The sequence below is a fragment of the Rhinichthys klamathensis genome, unplaced genomic scaffold (assembly GCF_029890125.1).
Source record: "Rhinichthys klamathensis goyatoka isolate OS25496 unplaced genomic scaffold, OSU_Roscu_1.1 h1tg000051l_1, whole genome shotgun sequence".
Taxonomy (NCBI): Eukaryota; Metazoa; Chordata; class Actinopteri; order Cypriniformes; family Leuciscidae; genus Rhinichthys; species Rhinichthys klamathensis.
In genome coordinates this window covers 1,734,266-1,751,849 of record NW_026606597.1, presented here as the reverse complement: position 1 = coordinate 1,751,849, position 17,584 = coordinate 1,734,266, and the positions used below count along the sequence as shown (strand labels likewise).

Below are 17,584 nucleotides of genomic sequence, written 5' to 3'. Positions count from 1 at the left end.
TGATGAAATACTTCATCCACACAGCTGTATTTGATCCTTGTGGTCAGGGCTTATAGGAGCACGTTCAAACACCTTTCACTGTAAAACATGATTGTACTTTAATTGGGCATGAGTGGCAGCTCTATAGTTTTGGCAAAAGTCTACATGCACCTGCTCAATTGTTTGGAGAGGGGCAGGTAGGACAGGATTGATTGGTCTACATGATCCTGATTCCCCCACAACTGTATTTGCTTAAATCTCCATGCCATAGAAGGATTAGGAGAGAAAAGCACTCATGACAGATGTATAAGAATCTTCCAACTTAAAAGTATTGTGGTAACAGACACTTTTCTGTTGGTCTTAGCACTATAAAGGAAAACAGAAAAAAAGAAGCAGCATTCACTCCTTAGGGCAAGATACTTAACAATGCATGATTAAATATTTGAAAAGAACAAAGGTTGGGGGAAAATGCTTGTAGCATAATAAAAGATTTTAGATTGCTTTGGTGTACTTATTTCATTGAACTGTAGCGTGCATCACCTAAGCTCACACAGGTGTCTCGGCTGTCAATTATTGTTCTGACTTTGAGAACACATTAAAATGTGGAATTCATAACAGTTACAATCTGGCATTAGTGGTAACACAACAAGGGACAACTATAACTCTCTATTCATCTGTGGTGAAATCTTTGTCTTCAAATGCAAGTTTTTTCAAAGAGTTTGAGTTGTAGTTGATTTAAGGATATCAAGGACTCTATCTTGTCTATCAAATATACAAATATGCGATAAGAATGCAATGTACAAAAGCAGCAAGAGTGACCCCCCCCCCCCCCCCACACACACACACACACACACACACTCCCCCAAAACTACAGTATTTTTTATTAGTATGAGTAGGCTACTGCTGAAAACTAAATTTCACAGAAAGTGAGTGGTCACAGAAAGTGAGTGGTTATGTGGTAGTAGCGTCACAAAAAAAAGAAAGAAAAAAAAAAGAGAGAAAATAATCTAGTCACGGTTTCAGGTGCTTAAATGTCTAAAATGAAGGAGATTACATTTTTTTTTTTAATTACAAATAAATAAATACTAGAAGGGAAACTAAGATTCGGTGTAGTTCACATCAATAATGTGATATGGGGTGGGGGTCTTAGTAAAATATATAGGCCTATTTCCATTACAAGATTATACAGCTTTGAACAGTGTTTTATCCACTGATCTATATATCATTATATAGATCAGTGGTTTTATCATCACCTCACCAGTGTTAAAAGTTAGATTGCAATTAGAGCGCGTATTTTCACCTGCACTTTCACCGGAAGTCGCTTTCGCGAGAAAAGGTAACCATAACAACAAAAAGTTGCGCAAGCGCAATACGATCAGTTTCGGGCGTTAAGTAGAAAAGCAAGTCAATATTTGTCACTTCTTTAGCCTATAAATTCACACATATTCACAGATATATCATAATACATTTTTGTTTAAAGGTTTTTATTGACGTTTAGCTAACTGTAGGCCTACTAGTGGCTCGTTTAGTGGCACGTCTAGTTGCGTAAAACCTCTACACTAAGCCACTTGCGTAGTGGCTCTAAAGCTGAAAGGCAGAAGACAAAGACAAATTAAACATTAGTGCTGTAATAATTTATGTATAAGTTTCGTCTTTTCTCGTAACAGGAGAAAGGGCAACTCATTGGCGAACAGGATCCGCGAGGGAAATATCATCTAAGATTTGCCATTCTATATGTTAGTAGAGATTGAGTTTTTTCCGGGAACTTTCGAGGGAATTGAAAACATATCCAAGTAGCCTATACTTCAAAAGCCGCGGTAGTGCTGGAAGTATAAACTTTATGCCACATTACAGTTTCTAAACTTGAAAAGTGGTGTCAGAGAGAGGATTCTCTTAAAACAGGGACATCCACACAATCCATCCTTTCCTCGTTAATAGGCTTTACAACACTTCTGCACTAGATGGCGCATTCGTCTACACAAAAGCTTATTTGAAGTGAAGGCAAGCAGAAAAGCATAGCATGAGAAACATCTCTTTCTCTTTCTGTCACATAAACATATACGCTCACACAAAGAGAACGCAGATTAATGAGACTATCAGATAGCTATAAGAATAAATGTGCCTGCTTTCTTTGCTGCACCCTATATTATCTACATGCTTTTCATCTAAAACAAATTACAAACAGAATATTGTGTGTACATAAGCATCATAAATTACAACGCGCATTAGTCAATTAGGATTTAGAGAACATGTTTGTAAATAAACTTAAGTGTAATTTTGTTCAAGCAGTGTTGTCCAGTTAGCATCCAAAAAGCAGCCTAGAACTATAATTTATTTGTTAGTTTTTAATTCGAAAACTTGATGTTTGCCTTGGGAGTTCATCTGTTCCTACACGGTAAACCTAAACGATGATCTCAAGTTTCATGTTCTTCCAAGTCTCATTTGAATTCACTAAACGCATTTATTCTCTGAACGTTCTAATACATATAGCCTAGTTTTCGGTTAAACTGACTAAACAATCTGTTCGTATGAATAAATAGCCTTTGTTATGCCGTTTGGTGAAAATTTAATACGCCATTAATACGTAAAACAAACAGGCTATATCAGTAAAACTAACTAATAAACAGTTGAACAGATAAAAGCTACAAGGATAAACAGCTAATAGCCCTGGATAATAAGCAAAAACAACTTTTTGGTTCCACTGACCCCTATCAGAAATTCAATCAACATAATAACGCCGAATCGTAATGAACGCGAGGATGCCGTTTCATGTTGCCGCTGCATGATCCAACACTTGATTACTTTTTCCTAACTCCCCTTCTCATTTCAGACGCAGTCAGTACAAAACCTGCAGTAATAACTCTTTTCCGCACTTAAAAACCTACCTTTACTGTCCAGTCGTAAAGGAGACCATTCAGGAGGACAGTGTCATCTGGGATGTTTTGGATAAGCCTTCCGCGTAACTAGTTTACGATATTCGCCCGCTCTTCGCCAAGCAGCAGCTGCAAGTAGGTAGTCTCTTCAGCTTTTGAGCAAATAGATTAAATTATTGATAGTGGAAATTGCATGGTTGAGGTAATGGACTCCCATGACTGAGCGGATCCTTTGGAGTTGGGTTGAAGCTGTTGGATGGCATGGTGAGCGCTCGCGGTGTAGTGCGCATTGAGAGAGCTCTCCAGCTTGAAATGACGGCTTCATTCCTCGCGACTACAGTAACTAACTACTGCCGTGACGTTGCAACATGTGACTCCAGCGAGAGCGCGACCGAGCGCCAACCGAGTGAGACACTTATGCCTAACGAATAACCGGAAAGAATGTTATTGTGGCGTTTAGCCAAAGAGTAACATATGAGAGAAACCTTTATAATTCCTGAACACACTGAGCCTGAAAATGTTTGTTTTTTTATATCCGTCGTTTTTGAAGTCATCGCTTTCTCTTAAATGCTCCTTCAATTGATAACCAATCAATCAACAATCAATGTGGGTTTTTGATATTTGTCCCTTCTCTTCGTCCTTTATAATGAAGGTAGGCTATATATATATATATGATTCCTTTGTATGCCGATACAGAGTGAATCACATAGGTTAGTGCTTTGTTTTATTTTCGTTGACTAGGCTATTTGTAGGCTATCTAGACATCATATATTGGCCACAGATGAACACCTGAAATCTGTTTAGTTTTAGCTTAATTCATAAAACCTGTAAATAATTTATGGTTTTAAGTTATTACATTGGCCGTTCTCAATTTAAAATATGGTTTTAAGTTATTACGTTTGCCATCTAAATCTCATCAGTTAATTGCACTTTCAATTCATTGGCTTTGCTGCCACCAAATTCTGCAACAGCTTCCTAATGGACAGCCGTTAGGTTAATATGAAACACCTTTTTGTGACAAGACTATAGATCATCTGCTGAAATTGATATTTGCAATTGTGACTCCACAAAGGTAGCTTCAAAGTAAAGAGCTCACTCCTTGTCCCCACCACATCAATGATCTATTATTCCCTGGCCATCTTTGTATGTGATATTTTAAACTATTGTCAGTTTGAGCCCCTCTGTCTGCCAAAGGAGCTTATGTGCCAGATGTTGGTTCATTGCTTTTAAAACTATTCATTGTTCTTCCAGTGTCAGTTATATTCCTCCAATAATAGGAGCGCTTTGTTTGATATTTGTAAGGTAAATGGTCAAAGATGTTCAGACTATTATAGCAGGGTGATATAATTTTGCCCCTCAACTGCAACTTTGCCACTTGTAGTATTTAAAATGACCTTCTAGGGAGAGTTTAGGGAAAGCATTCTTTGTTCTTTCACCCCATGCTGTACCACATCATTAGCCCCATACTTTCACCAAGACTCTGAGCTCCAAGTGCTTTTGGATCTCGTCCAATGCAAGATTTATATTGATGAGTTTTGTGTATAGCGATGATGATTTTTCTCTGCATAAGGTAATGAGGTGGAGCGGTTTCAAACCTAGCTGATCCCAGCATGAGAGTGGATGCTAACACCTGCCTCCTCTCACATGCATACACACAAACTCTTTCTTTCTTTCTTTCTTTCTTTCTTTCTTTCTTTCTTTCTTTCTTTCTTTCTTTCTTTCTTTCTTTCTTTCTTTCTTTCTTTCTTTCTTTCTTTCTTTCTTTCTTTCTTTCTTTCTTTCTCATCTTCCATGTTTTTGCGCTGCTAAACTTACTACTTTCACAAATCTCCGTCACACTTCTCCTTCACTCCTTTTGACATATTCATGCTTACAGCTCCCTTCCTCTCTCCTATAGGGACAAGCCAAGATGAATATAACTCATCCCATAGGTTCACAGGAGGAGAGGGCAAACCCTGGATGACAAAGAGTTGCATCAGCAATTACTGAGCGACATGACTCCAAGAGAGGTAACACACTCACACACACACACCCACACACACACACACTCATGTACACTCTCACACTGCGCATTAGGGCTGTTCCAGCTAGGTAATCCATAAATAAATCACTCTGCTTCTCATTAGGAGCACAAAAACAACATGGATCTCGATCAGAACTGCACATACAGCAAAAAGTTGACACCACAACCACCACAGAAAGAACTATGATAACCACAAAGTGGACATATGGACTAATGAGAATACAGCAAGAGATGAACTGTGGGAAGACCTTGACTTTCATTCGCTGCAACTTTGTGAAAACTTTAGGATCCATAAAGATGTTGACAAAACGCACAGTGTGGACATTATAGCTGAAACGTTGATTGAAACTTGATCAGGATCGACATGTTCAAAGTGTTGAATGTTGAGAGAGTCGGAGCGGCGTCAGAAGCGATGGCCGTGTCTCTATCCAATAGGTCGGGTCGCTAATGACGTCACCTCAGCTTTCTCAAAATCTCTTCTTCTGTTGTCTCGTGTGCTGTCTTGACCCATCGTAGCATATTCCATCCTGGAACCATCAGAACAGGTCTTCCACATGATGGCAAAATAGGATTCTGAAGTCGTATTGTGAGACCTAATGAAGGTGATCGGTGAATACAAACCTGAAATGGTGGAATAGTTTACGCTATTTCAGGGCAAGATAAAACTTTTAGAGTATCAAAAATAGTTGTAAAAACAGGTGATGGCTTCTTCATAAGTCACTTTGAGAAAAAAAGAGTTTTGAGCCACTGCTAGAAAATTAGAAAACTAGACCAGATATTATTGTGACAGGCCAATAAAGTTAGTTTATAACATTCATCCAACACATCACAGTAGTGTCACAGAGCACAGGAAAGTGAACAATGCCCTTTTTGACCATCAAAAATCACAAAATGTTTGTCAGCATGGCACCAGGTTTCAAACTGAAATACACTCTTAAGAATAAAAGTTCTTTACATTGTTGAATTAAGAACCTTTAACAATCATCTTTTCATCGCACAAAAAGTTCTTTAAAGTGGTTCTTTTTGCATTTTCTATGGCAGGTTCTATGGCATCGCTGCGAAAACATCCTTTTGGAATCTTTATTATTTAAGAGCGTAGCCAAGTGTTCACAAACATTTCCCACACTAAATATGAATGTCAACAAAAATATGAATGTGAAAAACATGTAAATCATGCAGAGTATATCTTATAAAACTCAGCCCACGTCAATGATTTAGTGTTGTTTAAACTGTAATGTGGAGTGTACATTTAAGTATGTACACTTGTTCAAGTGGGTTCTGTCTTTCCATTTTGTCATTGCATTGAAATGAGTGAGTCACTTTTTGGAATTTAAGTTTGCCCATTCCTGGGTGCCTGTCTCTGTTTCTTTGGCTTGCTGTCTTTAGTGAAGGGAGTCTGGGCAGTGCTTTGTGTGACTCACATCACCGTCTCTCATACTAGACCCACTCTGTACACTGAAGAATTGCGCAGTGCTCATCTCTCCATTAGCAAGATGCAACAGGTCCCTGTTATCAATAAACTGTTGAAGGTGGTCAACAGCGGCCAGCCGTGTAAGATAATGATCTCAAAGTCTTGACTTATAGCAGCTACATTATAGGACTACACACTTAGATATCCACTTTAGCACATAGACACAATGAGCTATACAATCCACGTAACTGTAATCTATCCCTTGCAGCATACACCAGCTACACTGGTAATGTATCCGTGGGGTATAAGCCCTCTGCTGCACTTTATCCTTTTGTACACACATCCTCAGGTAATCTAGCCTTTTGCTTGCCCAACAAACCCTTATGTGTCAAGGGTGAGTATATTTACATAATGAGGCAGACATTTCGTGTCTTTTACACATTTAGTGGTTACTAGATTCATAGTTTGGAATATACTAACAAATGCATCTAAAAAAAAAACCCCACTATAAACTTAAAGTGTACTTTGAGAAATAGCGCAGATGAGAATAAAGATGAGACATGAAGAACTGTCTATGAAGTATGAAAATCACTGTTCTACAAAGCAATAGCAGAGAAAGTGCAGTCTAAATGACCTCTAAGAAATGTTAAACATTCAAATGTTGAAAAAAAAAAAAACCTTTGCTTTGTTAAACATCCTAGTTTTAGAGACCTAAGAAATAGCATTAAGCAAGTATATCAAAGTCAGGCTCAGACACAAACACAGTCGGGATGCCATTCTTATCCAACATGCGCAGAGGCAAATTGCAAACATGTTAGAGAAGTCCTGCATATACATACCCAAGCATTGACGTTGGTGAAAAGTTAGAGGATTCCTTGGCGGAGCCTTAGTTGCCAGGCACCAGCACTAATGCTGCTCTGTAGCTATTCACTCCATTTTATATCAGTGAGTAAAGCACACAGGTGGGGGGCAAACAACTAGCAAAGCACATCATACAGACAGACCCCATCAAAGAAACTTGGATGGAGATACATGCTAGAGGTCAAGAAAATAAATATTGTATATACCACACACATTCAGAGACACAAACAACACCCTAAATGGTGGTGTTACATTGAGTTATTTTCAAAAGTATTACAGAAAAATATACATATCTAGAAAGCAGATTATTTGAGGAATTACACCATAAGTGTAGATGGCACACGACCTCTTTCAGAATAAGCGCTTTGCGCTAGAGCACAGCAAGTCACGCTCTTGCTTAGTATTGAGCGCGCGCACAATTCCTCAAGCCTCTTGAGGGTTTCTTGCGCAGAAAACCTGCGATCGGATGTGCTAATTGACTAATGACTTTAGACTTGTCCAAATAGCCCCATAAACACAGAATAATTACACTAAATGCATCGGAAGTATCACTCAAATTATTTTGGCACCACGTAGTTAATTAGCCTGCTTATATTTGCAATTTATAGAAATTGTGATTAATCGTAATATGAAAATGATGATTATTATTTTTATAGTTATTGCTATTGTTGTTAGCAAAATTGTGAGACTATTGTTGTTCGCAAAAAAAAAAAATCTTTTCAGGGAGTAAATGAAAAAACGGACCTTTTTCTTTTTCGCAATTGTGACGAGCACACGCTTTTATTTCCCAGAGGAACTCTGCATATTCAGTAGGCCTATAATAAATTCCTCCCGCGAGTGAAGCAGGGCGCAATAAGTCGGTACATCTCTATAAAAGTTAATTAGGAAAGCCTCTCTCCGTAAACAAAACAATTTTCATATTTAGTTTATACATATCCCCTGATCATCCGCGGCGGTCAGTCAAACGAGGACGAAGTAAACGCCGATTAAACTGTAGAAATATAATGCCACAATACAATAGCATTATGTGATGTCTGAATTGAAATCTACCAAGCTCAGATTTGTTATTGACGCCCACCCTTAACTCTGCAGCGATCGGAGAGCAGAGGGGAGGGGGGCGGAGAGGGAGATTCTCAGCTAGATAACACAACCCCATTTATGGACTGATCCGATGACGTACATTGCAGAAAGTTCTATAAAAAACCTTCCGTACATACAAAGTGTGTCGTGCCATCCCCCAGCACCCCCCACCCTCCCCGCATCCGCCTCCAGCCCCCCTCCCCCCACATGCCCACACCCACACCACCAACCCACATCTCTATCCCTCTCATGAAATAAAATTATATTATATATAATATCATTTTAGAAATAATAAAACATATGCATTCAATAAATGAAAACACGACTCTGAGCCGTTTGGTGTGCAATAAATGACAAAAATGAACAATTTAATAATAACATTTCACTCTAGTCAAAGCTTTAAAAAAATACATTTCATATTTTATGCAGAAGTATTTAGTCATTCAACACTGGATTATTTGTATAAACAAAAACAGGCATTATTTCGTTGAAAAACGAAATTATGCATGAAATATTTGCTCACAAAAACGGCGCTCGTGACCGTTTTGTTGCATGTCAATAATGATACTTATAAAATTAGCCCATAAATGACAAGGGTATTACGAAGATCACAATGATAAAACAGCGATAAAAAAATCGAGTTATAATATCAGCTAGCCTAGGCTACTATTATTTTCGGACCAGTCCAAAAGCTTCTGCTTGCTTGTCCCGCTTGATTTGTCACAGTCAGATGTTCGATACATTGTTTTTGTAACAACAAAGATTTTCTCGATAACATGTTTCGTACGATTATGACAATGAAATAAATGTTTAATTGAGAAATTACCGATTAAGCAGTGATGAAAGAAGCTAATGCACCCGAACAAAGAGAAACAGTCATAATGATCATTTAAACGCAGCTAAATGACACTGAATGTCTTCCGCCTGATAGACTCTTGATTAACGCAGTGCTGAGGCGCCCGTGGGCTTTCATATCTGTCTGTTTGTCATTCAATCGCTTCACCCTTTAATCAGATTCTTGGATACAAAGAAAAAATAGACCGTAGCCAATATCCTCCGCTCACCCCTCTCAGAAACTGAGACGAATTCCTAAACTTAGTCGGCATAAAAGTCAGAAAATCATCAGCGAAAAGCTCCTTTAAAACGCTGACTGTCCTAATTTCGTGTCAGTGTTGCACAGCTTTCTCCACAATACGCGTGACACCCTCTCAGCCATTTCCTTATCAGGCAATCTTATCGGTGGCTCCATCTAACCCAGTCTGAACAAAATCTGACCACGCCTATCCAAATTCTTATTCACTTTAACTGGAAATATATAGACGAACACACAAACACACACACACACATAATGTTTTGACCATCGGGCTATTTTTGGCGAGCCAATTCAAAATATTTTAACATGATATGTTATCTGTGGCGAAAGCTTTTAGCTCTAAGTGGTTCCCAACAGTTCGGCGTGTGCACAGACAGACCTGTGTGCTTGGGAGCGAGATGAGCAGGTGATGCTGGAGGAGAGGAGTGGAAATCTCGGGATGAATGAAACGGAGAAGCGGTCCGTAGTAAAAACACTAGCAATCTGTCCACGATGACGAAGTGCGGAGATGCTACAGACGCGATTACATTGATAGGGCTGGTTGCACCACTTTATGATCGATTCAACGAATAAATTATCCTTCCATGCTAACGAAAACAACATTTAGCTGATAAGAAAGGATGATGAGAATGACTGCTACGGACAGACAGATTAGATAGATAGACAGATAGATAGATAGATAGATAGATAGATAGATAGATAGATAGATAGATAGATAGATAGATAGATAGATAGATAGATAGATAGATAGATAGATAGATAATGATCTTTTCGTTTTCAGCAAGACAATGTAGTGGTAGATGGCAGCTCGTGCTGAGTCGTATATTTTATTAAAGACATACCCCATTATTCAGCAAGCAAAGAAAAGCGTGTGCTAGGCATTTGCGCATTTAAGACAACAAGAATTCCGCAAGCATTTGATTGTGATGAGGACGGAAAGTCTGCTGGTTTTCGCACTTACATGCACAATTTACTTTCTACATTTTGTGTTGCGCTATAAATAGGAACTCATATAAAAAAAAATGCTAATTGTGAACATCTCTATAGGGGTGAATTGTGAGATATAGAAATAGCCTACATGCATTATTCCGTTTCTATGATTTCGTGACAGAACTGTGGCTGTTAATTGAAATAACTTTGTCACCGCTACGTTTTCTGATCTAGAGTAAAATCATACGAGTAAGTAGAGGGAAAATGTAAAATGATAACGTAAGTTTAACATTTCCCTCTACCATCACTACCCAAAGCTGTTCCTCACAGCGAAACATTGTATCTAGCTGTAACCACTAATCAAACTTAAAATAGGCGACGTAAAGTGGTGTAATTTTTCATGTGCAAGTAAAACATCTGCCCAAGAACGACTGCTAGTAAAGGGGTGAATAAAACAAACAGGTCTTACCTTTTTAAGAGCTGACAACCACTATCAGTGGTTAGATCTTCAAGACCAATACTTGCATTTCCCAAAGTTAACACTGTGCACCAAGTGGAGCTTGCAAAGTACGCGTACACTACAGCAGCTCTACCATTTCAACTTTCACATGCTCTAAGTGGCGACAAAACTCCAAGCGCAAAGCAGCCCCACTATCGACTGGTTCGTTTCCTTGCGTTTGCTTGCTTTTTTTTTTTTTTTCACCGGTCTCCCTCCGAAAGCGAAAAAAAGAAGGAAAAAGTGGAACAATTCCCTAGCTTTGGCAAAAAAACCCACAAACCCCCCCCCCTGCAAAACACAAAAGGCGATGTCCACTCACTCCGTGTTAGTCCTCAGCGTTCAACGACTCCGGTGCCTCTGTCCAAAGTGCTGAAATCATAGCACAGCTAAGGTTACTTAGAGGCAAAAATCTACACTTTCGTTAAGTGCCACTTGATATTGCTTTACTCTATTGCTTCCCCACGCCTTGTCACGTGAATATATCCTTGGCAAGCCCGTCCTGTTAATATTTGATCACATGTTGGTCGGTGGTTTTCTTATCAAAAGAATCACTTATCGGAAAAGTCGCTCATAACCCTCTAAAAAGGAGTCCCCCAAATGGCTTGAAACCCATGTCCCCAAATCACACAGTAATAGCGTCTTGGTGCTCTGCTTTTGTCCTGCAGGGCAGATGGACATGTCTTCACATGTTGCTTTTTCATTGACAGAAAAATGAACTAGTAAAAAAATGACATTCAGAATAAAGGCTAAAAGCCCAATAGTCATCAAAGCGCAGATTGGCACACAGCGCAACAAAGGCAAAACCCCAATTCGAATGTATATTCTCTACGGCTGTGTATGTGTCTGCGTTTGCCATGCTCAGATTTTTTTCTCTACCTACGAATCACAGAAAACAGCAGCATTACAAAGTTTTACATTCATGTTAGCAAACCTGAACCCTTGTTTAAGTAGCCTTCAGCGTTAGGGTCCATAAGCACGAGAGCACTCGTAAATGTCGTACATCAAAATCTGTTCTTTTGATTACCAACACTACAGTGTAAACACAAGCCATGCCTTTTGGAGTAATTATTCCTTTAAGTGTAGTATTTCCATGCTACTTACCATTTTCCCCTATGCTGTCCTGGAGATAGAAGTGTCTTAATATCCACACACTCCAACAGATGCTGGTAGGTAATGTGTCTTGTTTGAAGTCATCATATGAGAACTTCTGCCGTGCTCAGAAGATCGCCCACCACTTGGGTGACTTATGAATCTAATAACCCTTTGCAATATCCGCGTGCTTAAACTCTCTAACACCTTGGTGACTGTGCCGATAGGACAAATAGCAACCAGTCGCGATTTACCCAAAACCCCTGTACAGATTTACGCAGTGCCCTCGCTCAGAGAAACGTGAATCTTATGTGATTGAAATAAGCGAAGGCGCTCGAGTTTATATGGGAATTAAACTGACCAGCAACTACAAACCCGAGATGCTGAGTGAAAATGAATGACCATAAGAAAAGTTGCGCATCCAAGACAGCAATGTGCACTTTTTTTCGCTTGTCTGTGCGTGCATTGCGCGTGATATGTCAACATTACGCAAAGCCGGTACAGTTCACGACATTTTAAATCTGGCTGCTTTCCCAGCTGAGGGAGAAGTCAGGTAAGATCACATTTCACAATCTTATTTTCTGCCAAGTAGCACTAAGTTCTCGGGAGACTTGTTGCTGCTGCTGCAAAGCTGTGATATTGAAAGCCAAACAGAGGAAAAACATGGTTTTAAGTACCATACTTACATCTGTGCAATACAGTTTTGAGCTTCGTTTTGTGTGTACTATAGGAAAAGAAAAAAGCTGAATCCTCGTCAGTCTTGAGGCACGCTGTCAAACTTAAAGAACTGACAACGTTATTATCCCCCAGTACGCCTTTATCTTAACATAAAGAATGAAATGGAAGTCACGAAATCCAAGTACGACCGTTGTCTGTTATCAGTAAAATTCCATCAGAGCGCGAACACTCAGACATCTAATTGTTATGCAGTGACGAGGCGCTATGCTTGGATGTGTCCTACAAATGTGCTGGAAAGTAACATGAGTAATAGGTGGTATTTATTGGTGGTATGATCCAAGATTCGTTCGAGCCGGAGAGTTGTAAAAGACACGAAACCCTATTGTATTTATAACTCAGAGCAACAGTAAACAGTATGCTGAGGCAACACAGACATACACTGTAAACGAGCTGGGGGGGAAGAAAGGGAGAAAAAGTTCTCAAGATCAGTGGACCCTTTCTCACATAAACTTCTTTTCTGGATAGCATTAACAGAAATTGTTTCCTCTAAAAGTCCAAGTTGCTGCTGTGATTCAACAAGTTCCTTCCTTCCTTCCTTCCTTCCTTCCTTCCTTCCTTCCTTCCTTCCTTCCTTCCTTCCTTCCTTCCTTCCTTCATTTAACCATTCTTATATGGGGCCATGGATTACTATATATTATAGAATATATATGGCAATTGATCCCTTCATATCAGACAGGAAATTAATGCAAACAGGCTTTGTGTTTCTCATCTTGGGTTTGCTTCAGTTCAAGAAAAAACTGATTACACACAACTGCAACTTCCATCCCGGCCAGTCTGCTTAAGATATAATGCGATTTGCAACAGCACTTTTACACACCATCTCGCATTGTTTTTAAAAGGTTTTTTCAAGAGTTTTTAGATGCACTTTTAATGTATTTTTCATGTTTTTTGTATTAAATAAGATCCAAAATCTGCTTATTTACTAAAGCAGAAACAAAACAATTGAATACAATACCATATCATGTTTGGGTTGTGACATTACATACCTTAAGCAAAGTATGAGTGTTTCTTTTAAAGGTTCATTTACTTTTTTTATTTGAACATTTGTCTGCTACTGAGTTTCCTGCCTCAAATTCGTCCCTGCGTGACTCGTTTTTCTCTTGCAGGCCTGGTGCACTGCAGACTAACACGTTCTAGTTCTCCGTGATCAGATGAGGATCAACAATGCTCTGTCAGGACACATTAATAAGCATAGATATTACGGAAGACATTTTTTGAAGAATGAATGGCTCAAGGTTGAAAACACATACATAAAAAACATTGCACTTTAAGGACTCTGATGACGATGTTTAATACATGGTACTGCACTTATGCACTTTACTAGTTACTGTTTTACAATGGTTGCATCTTTTAAGTGATATTTAGGGTATGTTTTTATTACACAGTCTATAGGAATACCAGACTTACATTTCACTGCTCGTTGTATGAACTATAACTGGTATGTGACAAATAAACTTTGAACTTTGAAACACTGTCACGGGTGAGTATAGTTTGTGGAGTATATAGATATTTCAAATGAAGACCGTCGAGACGGATGAAGGAGGGCTATGTTGCTTAGGGACATGGCCCTTGAAGTGGTCAAACAGAATAAAACGCCGCCTCAAAAAAGCATAACTCTTGTGGAGGGTTCAGGGCCAGTACTGAGGACACCACACTAATTGTCTTTTAAATGTCTAAACACATCCAGAACCTCCCTCATAACCCGTCATCACTTCCTCTTCTTTCTCAAAGCCGCATCACTTCATCACTCCAGTCTTCCTTTCCTCTCCTCCGTTCTTTCCACACTCCCACACTTTTCACAGGCACCCTGGATGACTCACATGCGGCCCTCTGCACCACCTCTGCCCTCCCCCGTAACTCCTAAAGAGATACCCGGAACCTCAAACTACAGGTCAGTTAGACCACCAGCACCATCTCCTACCTAAGACAGCACCCACTCTCATCCGACAAGCACCTGAACCACTGCCATTTATATTCCATATTATACACACACACACACATGCACAATCTTAGATCCTGTTGTGAACAGTTTGAGCCCAAATAATGAACTTTACTTCAACGCAAGATGTGTTCTCTTCAATTTATTTTTAATTATGACAGTAAAATAATTTTTGTTACACATTTTGGGGCTTAGGTGACAAAAAGCCTGAAGACAATAGTGCACTGAAAAAAAAATTGTGTAGAAATAATTAGTAGATTTTTACAAATAATTAAAATGAAATGAAATATACTAAAATATTAGCGCGGCATGGGAGATCTTCACCGGAAGTGAGAAATACTGTGCATCTTTGTAGGTTTAACAAGAAAAAAAGTCCCTGTGACTCTAGAGTCAGACCTTAGTTTCAGTAATCATGTCAAAGCAATTGCAATAACTAAATTAATTCTGCAATTAATTCAAAATTCTGCAGCCAGAATTTTAACACGTACAAATAGGAGGTCTCACATATCCCCTATCCTAAAAGAACTTCACTGGCTACCAGTGTCTTATAGGATAAATTTTAAAATTTTGGTTTTAGTTTTTAGAGCTTTGCATGGTCAGGCACCCTCCTATATTAGTGACCTGATTCAGCGTTATACCCCTGTGCGTGCTCTGAGGTCTGTGGATCAGAACCTGTTGACTGTTCCACGCACTCGCTATCGTACTAGAGGTGACCGATCTTTTCAGGCTGTTGCCTCTAGGTTGTGGAATGACCTCCCACCGTCTATGCGCTCTCTCGACTCTGTTGATGCCTTCAAATGCAGACTAAAGACTCATTTATTTGTTCAGGCTTTTAATTAGCTGCTTGTGGGTTGATATGATCATGTACTGTCTATGCTTTTATGTTGTGTATTTTATGATATAATTGTTTTTGTTGTGAAGCACTTTGTGGTCTTATACCTGTGAAAGGTGCTATATAAATAAACTTTTACTTACTTACTTACTTACTTACTTAAATCAGCATACTATCACCTGGAAAATATTGCAAGAATTAGATGCTTTGTTTCCAGTCAAGACTTTGGGAAACTTGTGCATGCTTTTATCACCAGCAGGGTGGATTATTGTAATGGACTCCTCACTGGCCTTCCCAAAAAGACCATAAGACAGTGTCAGCTCATACAGAACGCTGCTGCCAGGATTCTGAGCAGAACCAGAACATATGAACATATCACACCAGTCCTCAGGTCTTTACACTGGCTCCCAGTTACATTTAGGATTGATTTTAAAGTGTTATTACTGGTATATATCATTTAATGGGCTAGGACCTCAATATATTGCAGATATGCTCACTGAATATAAACCGATCACTCAGATCATTAGGATCACATCAGCAAGAAATACCAAGGATTCACTCTAAGCATAGAGGTCTGCTTTTAGCTATTATGCCAGCCGCAGCTGGAACCAGCTTCCAGAAGAGATCAGATGTGCTCCTACAGTAGTCACATTCAAATCCAGACTCAAAACACATCTGTTTAGCTGTGCATTTACTGAATGAGCACTGTGCCACTGTTCGTCCGACTGTTTGTACTGTACTTTATTTTATTTTTTATTCTAAACTGTTTTAACTATTCTTATTTCTTTTAATTATTTTAATTTCTTCTATATAAAGCACTTTGAATTACCATTGTGTATGAAATGTGCTATATAAATAAACTTGCCTTGCCTTATTAAAAGAAACTTTGGGAGGAGAGGTAAATGTCTATCCTATAACTATATACTGTCACAATATGTAAATTCATTTCTCTGGCTAGTTTTATTTGAACCCAATGTTGTCTTTATCCAGGTCACCTGAGCTCGCTTGTTTGTCATGCCTAATTACATTTGGGCTTCGCTCAGTCTCCAAAATCATTATGAGAACTGAAGTGTATGGCAGCCAAAAGAATTGCACCGTCAGCATTTCTGAGCCCCCTTCTTTACTCTATTTACCGACCACTATTAAGAGCGGATGGGTCCGTGGGGAATGCCATATCATTTCTCTGTTTTAATTTGTGTTCCATAAATATCAGTAATGGGGCTTGCACGTCACAACTTACACAGTACCTGGCAGTAAAAATAACCCTCAGCAGTGGGTGTGTGCACGTGTCGGTGGAAGGATGCATCTCGTCTTCTATAGGGCTGAAGGGACATCTATTGTTTCTTCATTTAATTTCTCTCTCATCCTCACTCTCTCACAGCTGCTTTCTGGTGCAGAGCTCTACTGTTTAAGCTATGAGTTCAACTCTGACACAGGCAACCTTTAGAATGCATAACATTCATATTCAGTGTTCATAAATAAAAATGGTCACTTGTCACATAAACAGGGGAAAATGACAGATTCAACAAGATGGGTTTGTATTCAGACTAATGGGGGTTCACATCTGATCTCTTCTGGAAGCTGGTTCCAGCTGCGGCTGGCATAATAGCTAAAAGCAGACTCTCCATGCTTAGAGTGAACCCTTGGTATTTCTTGCTGATGTGATCCTTTTAATGCAAGGGTGAAGTAAACCTGACACCCCATCCACCTTTTTTTCAATTTGTTCATACACTATTGCTTATATCCTATACTCACTTTATGTACAGGCCTATAACAAATCTGCACACGCCGAACTTTTCTGAAGATTTCAGCACAATTGGAATGCCTGTGATTCACAAAGTTCTACATATCCCAGGTGAATCCTGTTATGCTTTAAACCCATTGCTTAAAAATCTAAGCAGCAAAATGTGAAAAGACTTACATATTGTTTCCCAGTGCTTAGATCTGGGATTTGATACTCACACTGGAATTCTTCAGTGGCAGATCTTACCTCAATAATCCTCATGGTTTAAAATAGTAAAGCATCTAGTGATTTTTGATGAAGAAGTGCCAGTGACTGAATCAGAGGTTGATCTTTATATTATAATGAGTCATAATGCAGTGTTACAACTTATGATGATGTCAAACTTGTTATGACTATAAGACTGATGAAAAAAAGTCCATCACAGTCACTCTAACATTAATCAACAATCTTTTTTTAGATAAAGTTTTTTGTCATAATGCTTAGTGAACTTTTA

The 17,584-nt window shown here is 39.0% G+C and overlaps 2 protein-coding genes across 8 annotated transcripts in view; both read right to left on the bottom strand.

The window, feature by feature from the left end:
* Window positions 1–17,584, bottom strand: part of bdnf (brain-derived neurotrophic factor) — a 28,640-nt gene that overhangs the window by 4,788 nt on the left and 6,268 nt on the right. The window contains exon 1 of one of the 6 annotated variants that reach the window (XM_056247977.1): window positions 12,525–12,573. The exons of 1 other annotated variant lie outside the window; for it this stretch is intronic. Coding sequence is in view for 1 of the 5 variants with exons in the window: in XM_056247973.1 (XP_056103948.1) it covers window positions 11,851–11,853 (3 nt within the window). In the remaining 4 variants the exon portion in view is untranslated. Of the gene's footprint in view, window positions 1–2,864; window positions 3,294–9,699; window positions 9,879–10,719; window positions 10,940–11,850; window positions 12,420–12,524; window positions 12,574–17,584 lie in introns of those variants that run through there. 4 more of the 6 variants (XM_056247973.1, XM_056247975.1, XM_056247978.1 and 1 more) reach the window with 4 other exon arrangements.
* The window catches only part of cars1 (cysteinyl-tRNA synthetase 1), a 107,828-nt gene that overhangs the window by 87,238 nt on the left and 3,006 nt on the right, over window positions 1–17,584 (bottom strand). The gene's annotated exons all lie outside the window — the stretch shown is intronic.